Source organism: Silurus meridionalis, chromosome 29 (assembly GCF_014805685.1).
Source record: "Silurus meridionalis isolate SWU-2019-XX chromosome 29, ASM1480568v1, whole genome shotgun sequence".
Lineage (NCBI taxonomy): Eukaryota > Metazoa > Chordata > Actinopteri > Siluriformes > Siluridae > Silurus > Silurus meridionalis.
The window spans coordinates 3735825-3754885 of record NC_060912.1 but is presented as its reverse complement, the minus strand read 5'-3'; the positions used below and the strand labels follow the sequence as shown (position 1 = coordinate 3754885).

The 19061-nt window shown below is 39.6% G+C and overlaps 1 protein-coding gene across 6 annotated transcripts in view; it reads right to left on the bottom strand.

The window, feature by feature from the left end:
- The window catches only part of ubap2l (ubiquitin associated protein 2-like), a 35857-nt gene extending 19860 nt beyond the window's left edge, over positions 1-15997 (bottom strand). For 5 of the 6 annotated variants that reach the window (XM_046843847.1, XM_046843852.1, XM_046843849.1 and 2 more), the window contains exons 1-7: positions 15344-15538; positions 13682-13814; positions 8975-9052; positions 8372-8482; positions 5459-5633; positions 2075-2170; positions 537-582 (exon numbers count right to left, since the gene is read on the bottom strand). In XM_046843847.1, the coding sequence (XP_046699803.1) occupies positions 537-582; positions 2075-2170; positions 5459-5633; positions 8372-8482; positions 8975-9052; positions 13682-13771 (596 nt within the window). In that variant the 5' untranslated portion in view covers positions 13772-13814; positions 15344-15538. The other variant, XM_046843848.1, reaches the window with a different exon arrangement.
- Between the last annotated feature and the right edge of the window lie 3064 nt (positions 15998-19061).

The following is a 19061-nucleotide window of genomic DNA, read 5'->3' as shown; positions in this document are numbered from 1 at the left end:
CAGGTGGTTTCACAGTTCAGATTGATATAATTCAGATCCAGAATAACAGAATGTACAGTGGTACCCTGCTTATCGACCGGCTCGGACATCGACCTTTTCGCTTAGCGGACATTTTTTTGACCAAAATTTGCGCCCGCTGAACGACCAAATGCCCGCTTATCGACCCCCGACCAACGTGGAGCGAGGGAAAGGATCTTCCCACTCTCGACTCAGCCTTCGTGGAGAGAGCATCTATCGTAAATTATACTTCGGTTTGTGAACAATAAAGTGTTATTTAGCGGTCAATATAACAATTTAGTACGTGTATATTGTACATTTGCTCTTTGACCTTTTCGCATTTCGACCGGTTTTAAGGAACGGATTAAGGTCGATAAGTGGGGTACCACTGTATATGATTTTTCAGAAGAGAGAGAGGGGGAAATGTACAGTTTAGGTAGAATAATGACTGACTGACATATACATACAGTTTGTTATGCGAGTCTTAATGTAGATGCAGAATCCTACAGTATAGTGACATGAACAAGGTGAGAACTTACCCCATGCCTTGAGCTGAAAATCTTCCTCCTCTCCTACCAGCACCACCTACAGGACACACACAGCAGTGACACAGCTCTTGAAATGAACCGGTGACTAATACAAACTGCACTGTAACTCTTATGCAAACACATTTGCATGAATGTTTGAAGTGTGTAACAAGTAAACGCATCACAGTGCGTAAAACAAACCCCTGCAGAGAGGAAGAAAACCACAGCCATCTTAGTCCTTATTCATAATTAATTATACACAATATTTCATCTTTATTATAAGTGCTTGTTGTACTTGCTCATAAGTAGGTGACATGATCATAAAGTACAGCAGCTGCACCAATGATGGAAACTCAAAAACAGGCCATAAAAACAGGAGGAGAATCACAGAGACACTGATCATCATTACAGAGCCCCAGAATTCTGAATCCAGTCCTGGTATGACCTTAGACAGAAATCTCCCATAATGACATCAAAACTAAGTAATATCAAGAACACGACTGTACGGTGAGAAACAAACGTGTTTTAGTCTGTATTTTTGCATGAACTGTCTATCCCACACCATAAAACTCCAACAAGTCGAGCTGTATGGTGAGATACAGAGCCAATACAGAGTGATGCAGCAACGCTTTAGTAACTACATCTGTACAAAATACATCAGTCTCAGTGTTTTATGCTTAAACCTCAAATCACGTCATCATGCTGCTCTTTCATTTTGATATGGCTGTAAAATGAGGAAAAAATATTTTCATAAAAATATCGGTTATGCAAACAGTTTAATAGTCAAATACAGAGAATTTTTAGCCCCCCAAAAAATTAGCAAAATCCATATTTAGATTATTTCACTTGACAGGCATCGAGTTTAATTTTTTATAATTTTTTTTAAATAAACATTTTATTTTATAATCCAAACCTCTGTAATTACACAATGTTTTGGTAAGTAGTAAAAAAAAATAAATATAGGATATTAAACGGTATTAATTCTTAAACAAGATAAATGCACTATCCGGACAAAAGTATTTGGACAGGTATTTGTAGTAGCCATATGGGTTAAAACCCAAGTTGGAGGAACACAATTGTGTACGATGCCTGTGGATGCGGTAGAATTAGATTTTAATTTCGCTTGAACTAAAATCTCCTGCTGTAGACCGAACTCAACTCTACTGAACACATTTTGGATGAATTGGAACGCGAGTGCACGCCAGGTCTCCTTCACCTCGCCCTACATCAGTACCTGAACGTAGTTAAATATCCACAAATCTCCACAAGCACAACATTTTATTTGATTGTGAACAGTGGAGGGGATAACAGCAGCAATGGGGCCTAAAGGTGTAATAGGATGTACATAAAGCACATATGGTCAGGCGTAACACTCCCATGAACTATTGTCCAAACAGTGCATTTTATGTGAAAGTTGTCAGTGATTGTGATATTGTCAGGTTTTAATTCATTCAACATGCATCAGATTTACTCAGCACCAAACCTACTATGAGAGACAAACGATTTTCTTTATAAAAGATTAAAAAAGGTACAGGATCAGGAAATCTCACCTCTCCCTCTGCCTCGTCCTCGGCGGCCGCGCTCAGTCCCTCTGCCCGCTATTCCGCCAGCCTTGGTGGCGTCCACGCCGTTCTCCTGACCATGAACTGCACATAAACACACACAGAGAGTTGAGAGTGATGAGTGGATGAGAAGAAAACATTAAAAAAGGTCGACTGAGTCGATTGTACCAATACTAACAGCTAGGATGGATCGTGCCTGCCGATAGCCAATCAACCAATAGTTTTTTCATTCAATACTGGATTTGGAGAAAAAAATATTTTACTGTAACAAAAAAACATGCAAAATTTAATTATAATGATAAATAGATAAAAATAAGACATTTACACAAAAGTAACACTCATAAAAATTATTAAATAAAAATAAATAAATAAATAACAGCACTTGGCATCAATGATTTGCCTCTAGAGACCCTGTTGTACTGTTTAACGCAACCAGGAAAAACTATCGACTATTCTCGCTTATAGCCAATAGTTTCAACAATCAACTATCCCTGCTGTCAAATCTGAAATCGGTCGACCTCTAAACATTCCTTTCATAAAATTCCTCAGGCCATGATTTCGCTGCAAAAAAACCCCACAAAAACACGAACAATAAATAAATATCCCCAGTGCATTAATACTGATCATGGGTGTAAACAGAGACTGCGACTCCTAATCCTACATACATTCATCTTGAACTTTATTTAGAACACATGTGGGACAATAATTTATTCTTACACAATCCTTCAGAATTAACACCTTTATCATTTCCACATTTAGAGTGCACATGTAAACCGAGGCACACTACCTGGACTCTAAAACTAGACATTGTTTACATATTTGTTTCCAAGCACGCCCTTATTTCCACACGTCGAGATACAAGACGTCTGATGTCACTGTACACAGCGATCTGACCTCAGGACGAGTCGGTCACAATGGCCTTTTCTTTCCTTTAATGGAAAATTATGCAGAAACTGAAAATAACAGAAATGTGGCTCAGCAGTAAAGACCTTTAGCGGCTGACTGGGAGAGAGAGAGAGAGAGAGAGAGAGAGAGAGAGAGTTCAAAACCCCAGAACCACCCAGCTGCCTCTACTGGGCCCTTCAGCAAGGCCCTTAACAGTTGCATAAATGAGACAACAGTAACATTTGCCAAATGCTGTTAATGTACCAGATAAAGATAAAAAAAAAAAAAAGTGTTTGATGCATGTTTTAACATCACTGGTTGCATTTTCTTGTTGATGAATATCAGCAGTATTCAGGGTTCAGACACTGTCAAAACTCTACACTTTTCCCCCAGACTCAAATATGCAAATATAACTTCCATTAAGATTTTTCAAACCATATTTAACATCTGAAATAGTTCTTTAATTCCAACTATAACGAGTTGCATCAGAATCTCTGATGTTTTTCACGTGTTTTGTCGCACGTTCGGGGGCAATGTACTGTCACGGCAACTGCTGCCTCACAAGGTAACAGCCAATCACAGCTGGGCAGGTCGAGTCTAGCGCTGCAGCACTGAGAGTCTGCTCCTAACTCCACAGAACACACCTCTTTTGGCCATTTCAGTCAATGAAAAGTTTTCTCCAAAATGACGTTTTTATGTGGACTGTAAAAACAGAGGCTTAGGACACGTTTTTTTTTTGTCATTACTGTGACGTTTCAAAGAGCCAGAAGTAAATAAACGGTAAACCTAAGACACTTCAACATCAGTTTTGCTTGTGTAAAAATCTGAAATAGGAAAGTGAGGACGTGGAGTGCATTTTGACAAAAACTCCACTTTCAAACGTGTCTGGATTCATGTAGCTGTTCGTGCCTTCGTTTCATAAAAAAATGTATTTTTTATATTTATTTATAAAAATTCACTAATTGTTTTTGAAAAAAAAAAGTTTAATACTTGGTGGTCTTTTACCCATAATTCAGACCTAGAAATCACTCAAATCAAATTCCCAAATGTTTTATACTTGTTCAGGAATACTCAGGCTTTCTGCGCATTTCGGACAACATTTATTTACAGGGAGATGAAACCTACTGCACAAAAAGCAAACCAATAACATGCAAATGTAGAACATAAGCTGTAATGTGGCGAAGCCTTGAAGAGAAGTGCAGCTGTTGTCGGTAAGAACTGGTCTCGGCTGTAGATGCAAACTAGGTCACACCACAAACAAAAAAAAGCCCCACCCTTGCACGTCAAGAAGCTGAGAGGAGCGTAAAAGCCTCAGATGAAAGCAGATCTGATCTGATTAGCGAGACATACTGTTTATGCTTTTAAAAATCTTCATGAGTGCACATCATTTTCTCCAAACACCTGCAGTGGTCAAATGATTCTCTGTAATTCAATAATAAACTCCCCTTCAGTCCAATAGCCTTGAGGGACTGTGTGCAACACCCCACCATCTTACCAAACCCCATACCTAGAGATGACAAAAGGGGTGTGGTCAGAAATTCACATTCCTGCAGGTTGCTTTTAGGTCAGCTGTTGCTGTGATCACTGGCATTAGAGCTCAGTGTGTGTTTTTTGTTTTGAGCTTGGTCACATGATCAGGGACATTGAGATACTGAAACCTTAAAAATAATTCCCTGTTCATGTTTTGCAAGTGGAGAAGTTCACGATGCAAGAAAGATGTAGTGTTCAAGTCGGAAAGATCATAAAGGTCACAAAAGTGGAGAAAATCACGGATTTACTGGTCACCTAAAAGTGATGATTTTCCCCCTCCTTGTCTCTTACTATAAGTTGCAATAAAACAGTGGCAATGGAGCATGGAGGGTTAAGCAAGTCAAAGCAGGTAGTGTAACCTAAAAAACCTGTCTAAATGAAATAAAATACAAAGATAATGTGATGCGTAGAAAAGAGGGAAATTGTAATATAAATGTTTGGACTTTTTTGGATGCTTTAAGTGAAGAAAAAGAAATGTTTAATATCCTGTAGGCTGGAGAGAGAGAGAGAGAGAGAGAGAGAGAGAGAGAGAGAGAGAGAGAGAGAGAGAGAGAGAGACCACCAAATAAAGGAGTCACAAATGCAAGTCATTTTCCTGAAAACAGAAGAAAATCCTTTCCAGGGCTCAAAAACCTTAGTTTTATGAACCGCAGTGATTTTCTCTAAACTGAGTAGAACTTAAATAGAACAAAACCAAAACATTGTAACGTCCAGTCCGTTTTGTCACACAGAGAAGCTAATAATAAAACAGAATGCTGCCATTCAGTCAAATTAAACTGGTTTAACAAAAACGTACTGAGGTTCTGCTACAGTGTGACATGTGCACGAGTATCTCAGCACTCATCTCACTTCATACTCGAGGAGGACAATAACGACTGTCGAGATGGTGGAGAAACTCCAGTTCTCATGAAGGAATATATTTCTTTTTTCTGAAGACTTAAAAAGGTCTTTACTCACACTCTCGTCCACGGCTGGTGCCACGCCCCCTCCTGGGAGCTCCTCCTCTACGACGTGCTGCATCCCTCTCGCCTCCTCTCTCGCGATTCTCCTTCCCTTCTTCTCCGCCGTCCGTCTGTGCGTTTTCTTTCTGGCCTGACACACCCTTCTTCTTTCCCACCATTTCCCATGAATCCTGTGGGGATGAGAGAAACTTTTAAACGAGGCCCGGCAGCGAGAAGACACAAAACATCAAAATATTCTGACCTGCTGGATTTAACTTTCAAAAAACAAACAAATGCAGGTTACATGTGGGAGCTTGACGTTGCTCTCAAACTCAGATGGACACAGAGAAAGCATCTGGTAGCAACATTACTCAGGAACACACTGCCCCCTTCATCACTACAGAGGAAGCCTATGAAGGAGTTTTCCGTGTGTTCAAGTCGCTGATGTGGTCTTTATACTCGTCATAAGCTTATCGTAGTGTACAGTGTATGAATAGTAAAAAAAAAAAAAGCTAAAAGTACATAGGGTTCTTTAGCTAGCAGTGAATTGATATGTGGTGTCTGAAAACGCTTGTAGCTACCAGTCAAACATGAATCATGGCAATATTTGGATGTGTTCATGTGTACAGAATCTGTGTGCAGTTTAAACATCTGGAAGTCAAAGGGGAAAATCACCTGCTTGGTTACTCACATTTTTCAAAATATCCACTTTTGTGTTCAGACAGGTTTGAAACAACAGAAAATAATGGAAGGATTTTCATTTCTGTATAAACGATCCTTTAAATATGTTAACGTTTAGATTTAAAAGAATCAACCTCTTATTACCAATAATTTCATGAAAACGTACAACATTTGAAAAACAATGACCCTTTCAAGAGTCTATAAAATAAGAGTCCGGCATTTTGAAGGTCAATCGACAGACACATTCCGAGGCAAAATGTCTACGCTTTGACGTATGATTGCTGGAACAGCAGGAGCGCATCATAAACAAGTAGATCATCATGAACTACGAACACCAAGAGCTTGAAATGTGAATAAACAGTAAAAATCTCCAGCACTCACTTCTCATCTGACTCTCACGGTAAACACTGAAATGACTAGTTAATGATTCCTGGCATGGCGGCTATTTTGGGAATCCAAAAATACAGGTGGCAGGAAAATCAGGAGGGTCGGAGAATAACACAATTTATTTTTTACATTAAGTATTTGCTCATCGCCAGCGATCCCAATCCTTTTTTGCACCATGGACCAGTTTCATGTAGGTCAATTTTTCCACAGATGGGACGTGCGAGGTTGGGGCCTCGACTAAATGCAGTGATGTGTATTTGATATTACTTGTATACATATGATTTAATTACTAATTTAATTATTTTATATATAATGAAAATGTAACTAAGCTCACAGTAATGCAAAATCAGAGCGAACTTCATTTATTGATGCATAAAAAAAACACGACAAAAATTGAGAAACTGGCATAGGCGAACATATACACACACACACACACATATATATATATATATATATATATATATATATATATATATATATATATAAATATAAATAATATCTTGTATGGAAATACAAAAAAAAAGTTTTTATTCTTTATTTATTGCAGTACAAAAAAAACCTGGCGGTTAAGGACCTCTGCTTTACGCACTACAACAGCATAGTACAGTATTTTATTATATATTTTGTTATACGATTGATTTTTTTGCCATTTAATCAGCAACGATGGTTGATTGCTGGAACTATCGGCAAAAATCCATACAGAAGGTTTTTTCGGCTTGCGGGTGAAGGTCCCTGCAATTATAAGAGCGGCCTCTAGAGGCGATATACTGACGTCACATGCTGTTAGTTTTCTCACACACACACACTGCATGGAGAGCACTTATTAGTTAATCATTTTTTTCTTCATTATATCATGTATTAACATTTATTTGATTATTTCTTATGATTTAGTACTTTTTACTTTTACAACCTAAGGATCGGTCGACCTCTAATGGATAATTTATAGTTAATATTTGAACTCGATTGGTTTGGCTCTGTGTACTGATCGGTGCTGCGGTTACGTTTAGGTTGTGCTAAATGTTCGCTCATGTGTCCTTTAATTTAACGTCCTGTGTATGGGTCTGTGTTTGTTCTATTAGTTTTGTTATTTTGTGTGTATTAGTTGTGGCACCTTGGTCCTGGGTGAAGGTTGTTTCATGTCTGTATACTACACTGTACGTGGATGAAATAATAAGCCACCTGACTTGCGGTTTCCGCTGCAGAAAGTTTTAGGTTCAGGACTAATTGTAAAATTGTAATAAAATGTCACTGTTAGAATAACTTTTCTGCACAATAACTTACACAAAGCACAAGGACGTTTTAAACAAATGTACGTAATATTTATGTAACTTGCAGGAATACTTGCCAAGATGGATTTTTCTTTACATTATTGTGTATGCAGGATTCAAGAAATGATGTGCATGTTAATGTTATGGTGGAATGCACAGTGCATGTAGGGGGTGTAGCCTCAATGATTGGTGAGGGTAGAAATTCAAAATTGCTTTAAATCTGGTTGTTTTAAACAACATTAACCTGCAATTCTTCTCTTGAACTACATTTAAGTTCCCCCTCGATTTCCAACCTGCAATTTTTCAAATTCCCAGTTTATCCCCATTAATTCCCATGGAAAGTTTCCAGTCCGTCATCTCTATTTTCGGACCCACATAACGGCTGCCTTGCTTAGAATCATGGGAAATGTAACTTGCAGTAGTCACGGTCATGTGCAACCATGTGTACTACTGTAAATGAGAGAAAGAATGCAAGGTTTTACCTCTTCAGAGTAACCGATAGTAGTGTTTAAAAAAATGGCTCGAGTACGTTAGAGTAAGAAATGAGTGAAACTACTGAGGTGCGAAACCACGAGCTGGTGATGAGCACTCACGGTGTCGGGGCTGCCCTCCAGTAGCACGTTGATTGCTCTGTTCACATCTCCATTACAGTCGTGCAGCGCTATCATAGACTCATCTTGGTCCTTCCCAGTGATGTCAACTAGCTGGAAAGGAGAGGAGAAAGCAAGGTTAAGAATTCCTAAAACCAAAAACAGGACACACGCAAACAACACAAAATTCAGAAAACATCAATACACTCATTTTACCGTTTATATTAAAAGTACAGTAATTGACATTTGCATTTTCTATACATTTGTGTGCGTCTATAAAATGCCCGACAGGCAGCCCAACCCAACAGCACGGGACCGGAAGTCAGTTTTCCAAATGGGGTTTTATGGTGGGGTTTCACCACACTATTTACAAAATAAATGGAAAACAGATAAACACCTTTAGACAGGCAATGCTACAGAAGGTATGTGTGTGTGTGTGTGTGTGTGTGATGAATGCTAATGTCTTCCATAATGTTTGGAAAATTGTCCAGTTCTTTGGTTAAGATTTCTGATTTCAGAACCTCCACCTTCAGATCAGCTTTATTTAATATACAACTCATAACACAGTAGTCACAGCTAATTTCAGCCAATCCTGATGCTCCTGACCTGCTTGACCTTTTCCTCAAAGTCAGCATCATTGTGGTCTGAGATCATCTGTGCAAGTCGGATCTGCTCAGCGGTGGCCTGGAGGAAGAGAAGAAGGGATGAGAAACCAATAAGCACTTCAGCACAGAGAAACAGTCAGTGTCATTTTTGGAGGTCACGACTGTGTGTATAAGAAACGCGGTGTGGATTAAAACAATGGGCATTTTTCTGTTTACACTTTAAACACGAGGTCAGTGTTCAAAACCCAGTGCTGCGTGTGGGAACGACGTCGACGCGATCACTCACACGCACTCTGCAAGGACAGAACCCGCATCATCGGTATCCAATCCGGCGAGCGGAGAAACACAACCAACAAATCGGCACGCATTTCACTCACGACAACTCTTTCATGATTCAAAACTGCTCACCACATTTTTTATTTTATACAAAACCAGATAAAACCCAGACCTGGATCATTAACCCAATTACTAAATATATCGCAAAACCCAAACACACCTACAGAGTGCATGCAAACATTACGTGATTAAGTATAGCAGGTTAGACGAGTTCACGTGAGTATTTACAGTGCGTTCTTTCACTGCAGGATTTAGTCTGTTAAAATGCATTTAGAATGACGACAAAATTCAAGCAAAGTGTCATTTTTTCCTCTAAAAATCAGTTATTAAAATATACAATTTATATATTATGAAAAACTGATTTAATTTTCTTGGTAACAGCCAAAATGTCTTTTACTAATTTACTAGACAAAACTTCCTAAAAAAAAAAAAAAAAAGTTAATCAGGGTAAACCTATTGGAAAAGATGAATCTGTGTCAATGCTGTGAACCTGACCACCGAACAGAATATAAAGTTTTGCGAGTCAGTCGTCTACAAAGCCCCCCAAATTACTGACTGACTATCCATTGATGCCTTGTGCAATATGCGCTCGCACTTAAAATAAGTCATTTAAAGGAGTTTCTGAAAATCATGTGCAAACGCAGAAACCTTTTCTGAGAATGTGCGATGGGAAGTGAGGGAGGAAACGCTCATGGAAAGGTGTGACTGATCATGGTGGCTGTTTAATCCAGCGTAGCCACGTGTGAACCTGATAGGGCGTGGCGTTCAGACACTTAGCAGCAACAGTGCTGAAAACAAATAGCCTGGTTTTGGGAAAAGTGCAGCTGACGACTGCGCTATTAAGTGTCATAATGCATTTCTTCGACATTGATGGAACTGTAAAAAAAAAAAAAAAAAAAAAAAAGGCAATTCAGTGCCACCAAGGTTTCGTCCTCATGCCACCACAGGAAGTTTTTCTTTACTAAAGTTCCCACTGGTTTATTTATCAGGGATAAACTGATAAGGCACAAACTTATACGCTCTTTATCTCGGTAAAGCTGCTTTGGGACAACGTCCATTGTCCATTCTTTCAGTGTAATTCGGTTTCTTGGAAACCTTAGTTGACCAGGCTCAGGCCAGAAGATATTACACTTGCAAGAACATGAACAATGCAACAACTAGTGAAGTGATTACAGGTAGTCAACAACTTACAATGGAGACGTGTTCCGATGAACCGAAAAACTACTCAGGAGTCTTAAAGAATAGTGATTAATTTACAGGAATAATGTATAAATCTTACAGTTTATACGCATGTGCTGGCGTGGGGACGTGGACGAGTTCCAGTTCAGATAAAAAGAGACGAGAGCAAAAACTGGGCTTTAAAACACGGAACACAAACAAAAACATGCTCCAATTCTATTTATTAAATTGACTCGCCATCAAGATCATAAAATCGAAAAATCTTAACGAGAGGACTACCTGTATATGAATTAATATGGACGAGAAGAACATGTAGAGAAACTGTGACTACTTGGTTTATACACTGTGGCCGAAAGTTTGTGGACACCTGACCATAAAACTGGCATATGCTTCTTTTTGAACATCTCATTCCACATTTAATCTTTATTCACTGTTAATCTCCACTCAACTGGGAGATGTTCCACTAGATTTAGTCGAGGTTTGTGCACGTTCAACCACAGCTGTGATCATAAAGTCAGGTCCTGATGCTTTTTTATCTACCTGCAGGTTTCTGACTCCAGCATGGACATTGGGATGCACTAGAACGTGTTCTGTTGAAACACTACCCACACGAAATGTTAAGGAGTTTTTTTCTTTGCGCTCTCTTATTTGGCCTAAAGTTACAAATAAACAGACCAGGAATCTTCATCCTGAACCCTGCCTCGTCTAAACTCAGTTACTCAACATTAGGATTTCTATCTGAGAACTGCAGTCAGGAACCACTGCGTGAGGTGAGAACCCGGGCGGTTTCCGCAGGGGGAACGGCGAGAACCGTGTCTCTCACGAGACTGCACACAGATCACGATACAGAGGAACAACCATGAGGGGGAAAAGCAAGTCTGTGTGTTACAGGTTGCCCTCAGCCAGTAGATTAATAAAAGCTGATCTGTTCAGTGGAAGAACGATGCTAAGCGGAGATCAAACACTCACCCCGCATTGAAACTGGTCTGAAAGAAAGAATCTGAATCGTTGTGCTTCGTTTGCTGAGTTTTCTCACGTGCATGCAAATAAATCAATGTTTAAAATAAACTTGCGTCACCTGAGGGGTGTGTAGAGCTGAAAGATAAAGACACGCCTGAGAAGCTTTCCCAGGTCCATTAGAAACACGACGACTGAAATGTAAGCGTGCAACGACGAGTTCACTGAGCTACAACTGGACACGAGGTCATTATAGAAAACGGCCAACACGTTCACAGATTATTTTCGCCACTCTCCAGAAAATACAGCGGCAGGTTTGGAGCGAATCGATGAAGTTTACTTTTACTTCGAGTTCGAGGGGAAGTGAGAGCGCAGCGCTCGGATGTGCTGAAGAGGAAAAACTAAATGCAGCATAATGTAAACCGCCTACACACGTTTACACACACCACGAATACAACTCTAACAGGCACAAACAACTAAAACGGACAAGAGTAAACTAGCTACAATTCCAGCTACACGTGTTTTCTGTAGCGTTTATGACCAGGGTTGCAAAACTCTGGGAGTTTAAGACTGGAAACGTTTCGTAGGAATGAACAGGAATAAACTGGGAATTTACTAAAGCGCAGGTTCACTTATAACAGGGAACTTTACAATTGTTAAAAATAAATTTCTAAAAACAATCAGAATCTCTGCTCCGATTTTAAACGCATGCCGATGAACGTCACGAGGATTGTATCACGGTTATCGAGAATAGATTCTCTATCAGAATTTCTTAAACAGGCGAGATACTCAGCAACAGCTTCAAAAGGGGAAAAACTACATCTCCAGCAACACCTGGGACACGATTTTAAACTGCTAATGGCCCAGGAGCTGAACCGCCATGTCCATCTTCAGCTACAGTGGGGAAAAACTCTGCGCTGGGCTCGTGGGCTCGTCCTATCCTCCTTTTGGTTTCATTTATTTAGTTATCACTTAGATCTCCATGAACATCATGAAAACGACGTTTCCGTGCCAAAGTTCCAATCAGGTTGCTCCAGTAATCATGGTGCTGGTAGAGAGGGTTAATAGAAGGAGCTTTGCTGGTGTGTGTATCTACACAGCTCCACTTGGAAACCTGATGTCTACAAAAACCTGAAAAACTGAATCCACTGCTTTACATCAGGCTGTGATGCAAATGATTTAGCAATAACACGCCGCTGCTCACTGCTGCTAAGCAGGTGCTTCTTAGCTACTTATAAATGATATGGATCATATGGATATGCAGTGAATCTGGGGTTAAAGTTATTATTTTTTTAATACAGTGGTCAAGACGGGGCAAAACGTTTGAGTTGCTTCGACCAGAAGGATTGAGAACCTCCATTTTAGGTGACAGCAGTGACTTGAAAAGGGATTAGACTAGATGATATAAACCCCAGCAGCAGACAAACACGGGGGAACAGTATGGTGGATGAAACACTTGCCAGTCAATAAACTGACATTTCTTTCTGAAATGCCTTTAGTATAAAAATCCTAGGTTTTCTCTAGACATTGCTACTGATTTATGGATCTTATAAACTTTTTTTTTTTTTTGCAACATGGAACAATTTCACACGACAATTTTTCTATGGACGGGGGAGGTTTATTGCATAATTTATTCAATTTTTACACATTTTTATAAAAAAAGTAACTAAGCTCACTAGAGATGATAGATAGATATATTCAGTGAAAGAGGACATTCTTCAAAAACCTGCAGACCGAAAGGGTCAATAAAATGGAAATTCTTTAGTTTTTTTTAATGTTATTATTTATTGTGAAGCCTGGTACCAGATGATCCACAGCCTGCTATCGGGCCGCAGCCCGGTGGCTGGGGACCCCGTTGCCATCCCTCTGAATAGCCTTTAGGGGTATTTAAGAGAGCGAAATCAAAATATCACCCCAACCGAGGGTAATAACCCTGACCACAAGGGTCTGGCAAACAGAACAGCACACAAATCCCAAACAAATAAATAAATAAAATAATATTGTGTTTGTGTGTATGATATATACATACATACATATATATGTGTGTGTGTGTATATATATATATATATATATATATATATATATATATATATATATATATATATATATATATATACACACACACACACACACACACACACACCTTGGCAATACCAGAGCTCGAACCCTGACCTTCTGATCGGTACCCCAGAGCGTGTGCGTGTGTGTGCGGCGTTAACGCTACAAACCCACTCACCTGAGGCCTCTGCTTGTGCTGTGACTGGCTCTGTGTCTGTGTCTGCTCCCAGTTAGCCCGGTTTCGGTTGCCTCCTACCGATGTCATCATTTACAGTATATACAAACAAGAGTATTTACAAAGGAATAAACACCTAGAAAGGAAGAGAAACAAAAAGATGAGTTTGACTAGTGTTCGACGAAACACTCCGAATTACATTTCATAAAGAAAACATTCCCATTCACGTCCACGGCATTCGACAGACAACATTATTCAGAGTGAATTACAATTATACAATTCTTGATCTGATTTATCAGCATTTGAGGGGTACAGGCTCAGCAGTGGCAACTTGCGGTCAGATGGCCAACATCTCAACCACTGAGCCAACACTTCTCCAGGACTAGTTACTTTCACAACAATGACAAATAATGGAGCCATCAAACACCGCAAAAAAAGAAGAAGCTTTTTGGTACACGATAGTTTTATTCCACACACACAGTGTACACAAAACTGCTTCTATACTCCATCCTGAGCAGGAGGCTGCCACCCAATCGGCTCTTTAATCCCTGGGTAGGATCCCTATTATATCAAGTCGAATTGAAATGGCTTCTGTACACTATGTAGTGCACTAGATGGGTAAATAAGGAAGAGTTTGGGACTCGATCTCGGCTTCAACCCCGTGCCCGGGTTAAACCGCGCCAACAGGCCGGAAGATGAAAACACACACACACACACCTTGACCTGTAGTGTCCAACCCAAAATCTAATGCACAAGCAGCGGAATATCGACATATCAGAATATCACGCACACATGCATCGGATCACGGCGGGTTCACACCAAAAACAATCCGGACTGAAACAAACGCCAGGCGTCCATGAAACCTGCCTGCTGATCACATACAAATCATTTTAGTGCCTGAAGCTCGTTGTAACAATTTCACACCAAACCAGACCTCTAACCAGATAACCAGCCCAACTCAGCTTCTTGACCTCCCCCGGAGCTCTGCACTCTCCCCGGGAGTCTATCGCAATCCCTCAGGCCCTCACACTGATACTAATACTCGGGGAATCTAACGCGCTCATTTACTTATTTATAATCTACCAAGCGACACAATTATGTAGGAGTATTTGATTTCTTTACTCTGGCACACCGGAGCATCAGCGTCGCTCTCCTCCAACCGAGCTTCCTGTATCAGTAACTCCTGTGAAGTTGGCTAGTTCAGCTCATCACAGCTCTTATTCAGGGTTGATAAAATTACACCATATTTACACGAGTCCTAAGCAGAAAGAATCGAGTGTCTCCAAAGCGTTTCAATCTATTATGCAATATTTAAATGCTCGCGACGCGAACATGTAGGCTAACCAGCTAAGCTAACCAGCTAAGCTAAGCAGCAGGGGTCTCCAACCTCATGGCCGACCGGCACAGCTACTGCTTTATCAAGAAACATTTAGTGCAATAATGCTCATCCCCGGTAAACCCGCACGACAAAGCACGGGGAATGTTATAGAAATGCGTATTTAATCGAAATGTACGAAACCCGGCTACAGTACCGGGCGGACGCAGCGCTGTAGGTGTGCATCGCGCACGCCTTCCGGTTTGATACCGAACTCGAGGCCGAGGCTGCGCTCAGGCCCGTAGGCCGCAAATGACGAAAATAAACAACAGGCAATGGATGTTACTGACCAAAAACCCGAGCTGACGTTTCGGATGGATTTTTTTCTTTTCTTTTTCTTTCACAAGAACGCCGACCAAAACAAAAGAGGCCGCCACCGAGCTGACCTCCTAAAATCGCTTAGAATTGTTCCTAAATCCGGTACCGACTCGGCCTTTTCGCCCGAACACGAAGCCGAACCGACCCGCGCAGACAATGAAGCGGATTTTTACCTGTTTCGGTTCCCACACTGACACAGCGCCGCGCAATCACGTGACACGGCCCCAGCCGCTGCGGCTTCAACGCAAGAGACCTTTGGACCACGTGACCAAAAACGTGTGCCTTCCTGCACGTCTGTGCATCACACGCGATTACGACTCGCGAGGAAGCACCGCTACAGAGATGAATCGAAGCTCCATCACACCACAAGCTTCAGACAAATCACATTAACAGCTCTACAATACAACACAGCCTAAAAATCCATGGAGTTACTGAGCAATTCAGGAATTTGGACTGTAATTAATATTAAGAGAATACATCACTGAATAGCACATCTCAACAGGAATGGTACTGCAATACATTGGCCATGCATTTCACACCTACACCTTCAGTGGTGTCCTACCTGAATCAACCCAAATCTTAATAGCATCAATTGTGACAACACGACTATACAAAACATCAATATTATACAGACGTGCAATTTAAGGGATACTACGGGTATCTCATGCGGTGAGAACGAATGTCATTAAAGCAGAAAACCTGATGAACACATTTTAGGAAGTCTCCTTTTACTGCAGCCACAGCTGCACCATTCCAATACATAATATCTATCAGAAGTATTAATATTAACCTCAGCTCATCTGTGCATCACCCATGCATCACAGTTTTCCTTGGGAATTTAAAATTAGGGCAAATTTGTGTTTTTGTGCAAATTTGACAGGAAAGAAAAAAACCTATAAATGGTTCACAAACAAGTTTAGCAACTTGTTATGCAAAGTCCTCTGTCATCCATCGTGAAATAAAAAAACAGCTATTAAATCTACACGAATGTCAAGTCAAAAAGCTTTTATTTCAGGTTGTGCAGTGTGTGCAGTTTGCTACAGATGTGGTTTGATAGCTCCGACTTGTGCGCAATCACATCATCCAATCAAAAGAAAGGGAAAAGGCTGACATGATTGGTCGCCTTCTAGGAGGCCTCGGAGTAAACAATTCGTAATTCGATCGTTTTAAGCAACAATAAGTGCTCAAATATGAAGTATTTTCCCCCTATTTTTCAAATAGACATTCCTTGTAGCATATTTCATATCAACTCAGATTCACTTTTTTCTTTTCTTTTTTTTTATTCTGTATATTACTTTCTATTAGACTGTAAATCTCGTTTTTCCACTGGTCAATTAAACTGGTTCACTTTGTAAGCTAAGAGCAATCTGTATTGTTAATTATACATAAGCAGCCACAGTGATGAATGAGGCAACTTCCATAACTAATAACTAATTAATATCTCCATCAACTGTGTTATGTGTGAATATCAGATTTCAGGTAGAACTTTTATTTATTTCTAGAATCTTTTGAATCTTCTTTATTTCTGTATAATTAGAACTCAAGATTTCATCAGACTTTTACAGAAGTCCTAAACGTATACAAAGTGAACCTAATCAATCAAATAAGACAAAAATATAATAACTGCAATTTTCCATATTTTATTCCCGTCTCAAAAGTTGGGACAGAGCAACAAACGTCTGGAAACAGTGTGTTTTCAAAAATAACCAGCTGGAGAAACATTTAGCAGCTGATGAGGTTCTTTCTGTGAAAGACTGTCTACAAATTGTGGAACAATTTCAAAATAATGTTATTTAACACCAAATTGCAAAACAGTTGAATATCTAATCATTAAAAGTACACAATAATCAGCAAGTTTAAAATGCAAAGTTTTATTAAAGAACAGGAATCTAATCTAATCTTCACACCACATTAAGATCAGAAACCTCTGCATCTAAATAAAATAAAAAATTGCCTGCCATCATTGATGGAACAATTTATCCAGAATTGTACATGTAATTAATTCTAAAGGATAAAGATTCTGAATCTCAAGAGAAATTGGCCATGCAGTAAGACGAGGACCACCAAGCTTCAGTCGTTCTACCAAAGAATGGTTAAAGTGGAACATAGTTAATGTTTTGGAATTGCAAAGTCCTGACCTTAATCCAGTAGGAATGTTGTGAAAGGATCTGAAGCAAGCAGTTCATGTAAGGAAACCCAACAAGATCCCCGAATTAAAGCTGTTCTGTCCTGAAGAATGGGCCAAAACTTCTCTAAGCCAGATAATGAAATCCAATCATCATTTTTGTGCCACCAACAGACGTGATATTTGATTATTTTTCTCGAATGACCAAGTATAATACTTGTGTCTCATTTATTTGATTGGGTTCACTTTGGCTACTTTTAGGAATTTTAATATAAATATCTATAAGATTCTAGCAGGGTTAAGCACAACAACATATAAATAAATAAGGCAAAAAAGGCACCTTCTCAAAATCAAGTAACATCAATTTTGGCATTTTATTTATTTATTTTTTATCTAAAGGGGTAGCATTTTGGTTGATATCGGATTCAAACTTACAACATTGACATAAGCATGTCATAGGTTTAAATGACAGTTTGGATAAAACAAATGTTTATATACATTTTAATGAGAAAGTGGTTTGGGACATAGCTAAACACCAGCACATTTCTGTTCTTTCTTCCACTGATCTGTGATTACATGAGTTTTAAAGGACTTTTTTAATGAACTTTTCATACTATGGATTATATCGTGCCTTTTGTTTTGCTATTGTATCATCCATGTACCACATAAGTCCAGCAGAGGGCAATCTGCACTTACATACTGCTCTCCTTTAAACTCTTTTGGAATCCTCTAAGCTTTTATGGTTTTTTAAGAGGCACGTGCATGTTCCTTTTTGTTTCTATGGAACAAACTAGGTCATTTAACAGTTTGAAGACCAAACAAATATATAAATATACAGATGTTATTTTCATTAAAAAAATCCTCCCTTAGCATAAATAATAGCTTTACACACTTTTGCCATTCAAACAGTTTGTTTATCCAAACATTCAGCTGAAGTACTTTGCTGTGCCTCTTGTAAAACTTGCCAAAGATGTTTGGATATTCCTTAATGACCTTGTGATCCAGTTCATCCCAGAGCAGTTCAACAGGATTTAGATGCGGTGACTGGGCAGGCCGTTCTATGATAGATATCACTCCAGACAACTGTTTGCTCTCTAAATAACGCTCACGGAGCTCGGATGCACACTTCGGGTCATTGTCGTATTGTGAAGTCGGTTTCAATGAGCCGCAGTCCAGACGGAATTGCTGGTGAAGTATTAAATGGCAGCCATGTTTTTTCAGCATTACGTTCACCCAGAATAATTCTCCAACCTTCCATACTCAACCCAAAAACCACTAAGTTTTCACCTCTATGTTTGACTGTTTTTCACCTGTGAAGAGAAGATCTCAAATGGCAGTAAGAACCCAGGTAGCATGGCGACATTGAAACAACATTGAGTTTTAATCCAAACCAGCAAATTGATATTTCAATATTTAAAGTATATTGGATCAACATTGAAATTCTGATAAAAGCTGACAGCAATCCGCATTTTGAATTATATCGACGACTGGATGATATTGGCTCGATCAGTGCTTCAGGCGGTCTGGCATCGAGATGTCGTTCTCGCCTGGATGAAGGAGCTAGC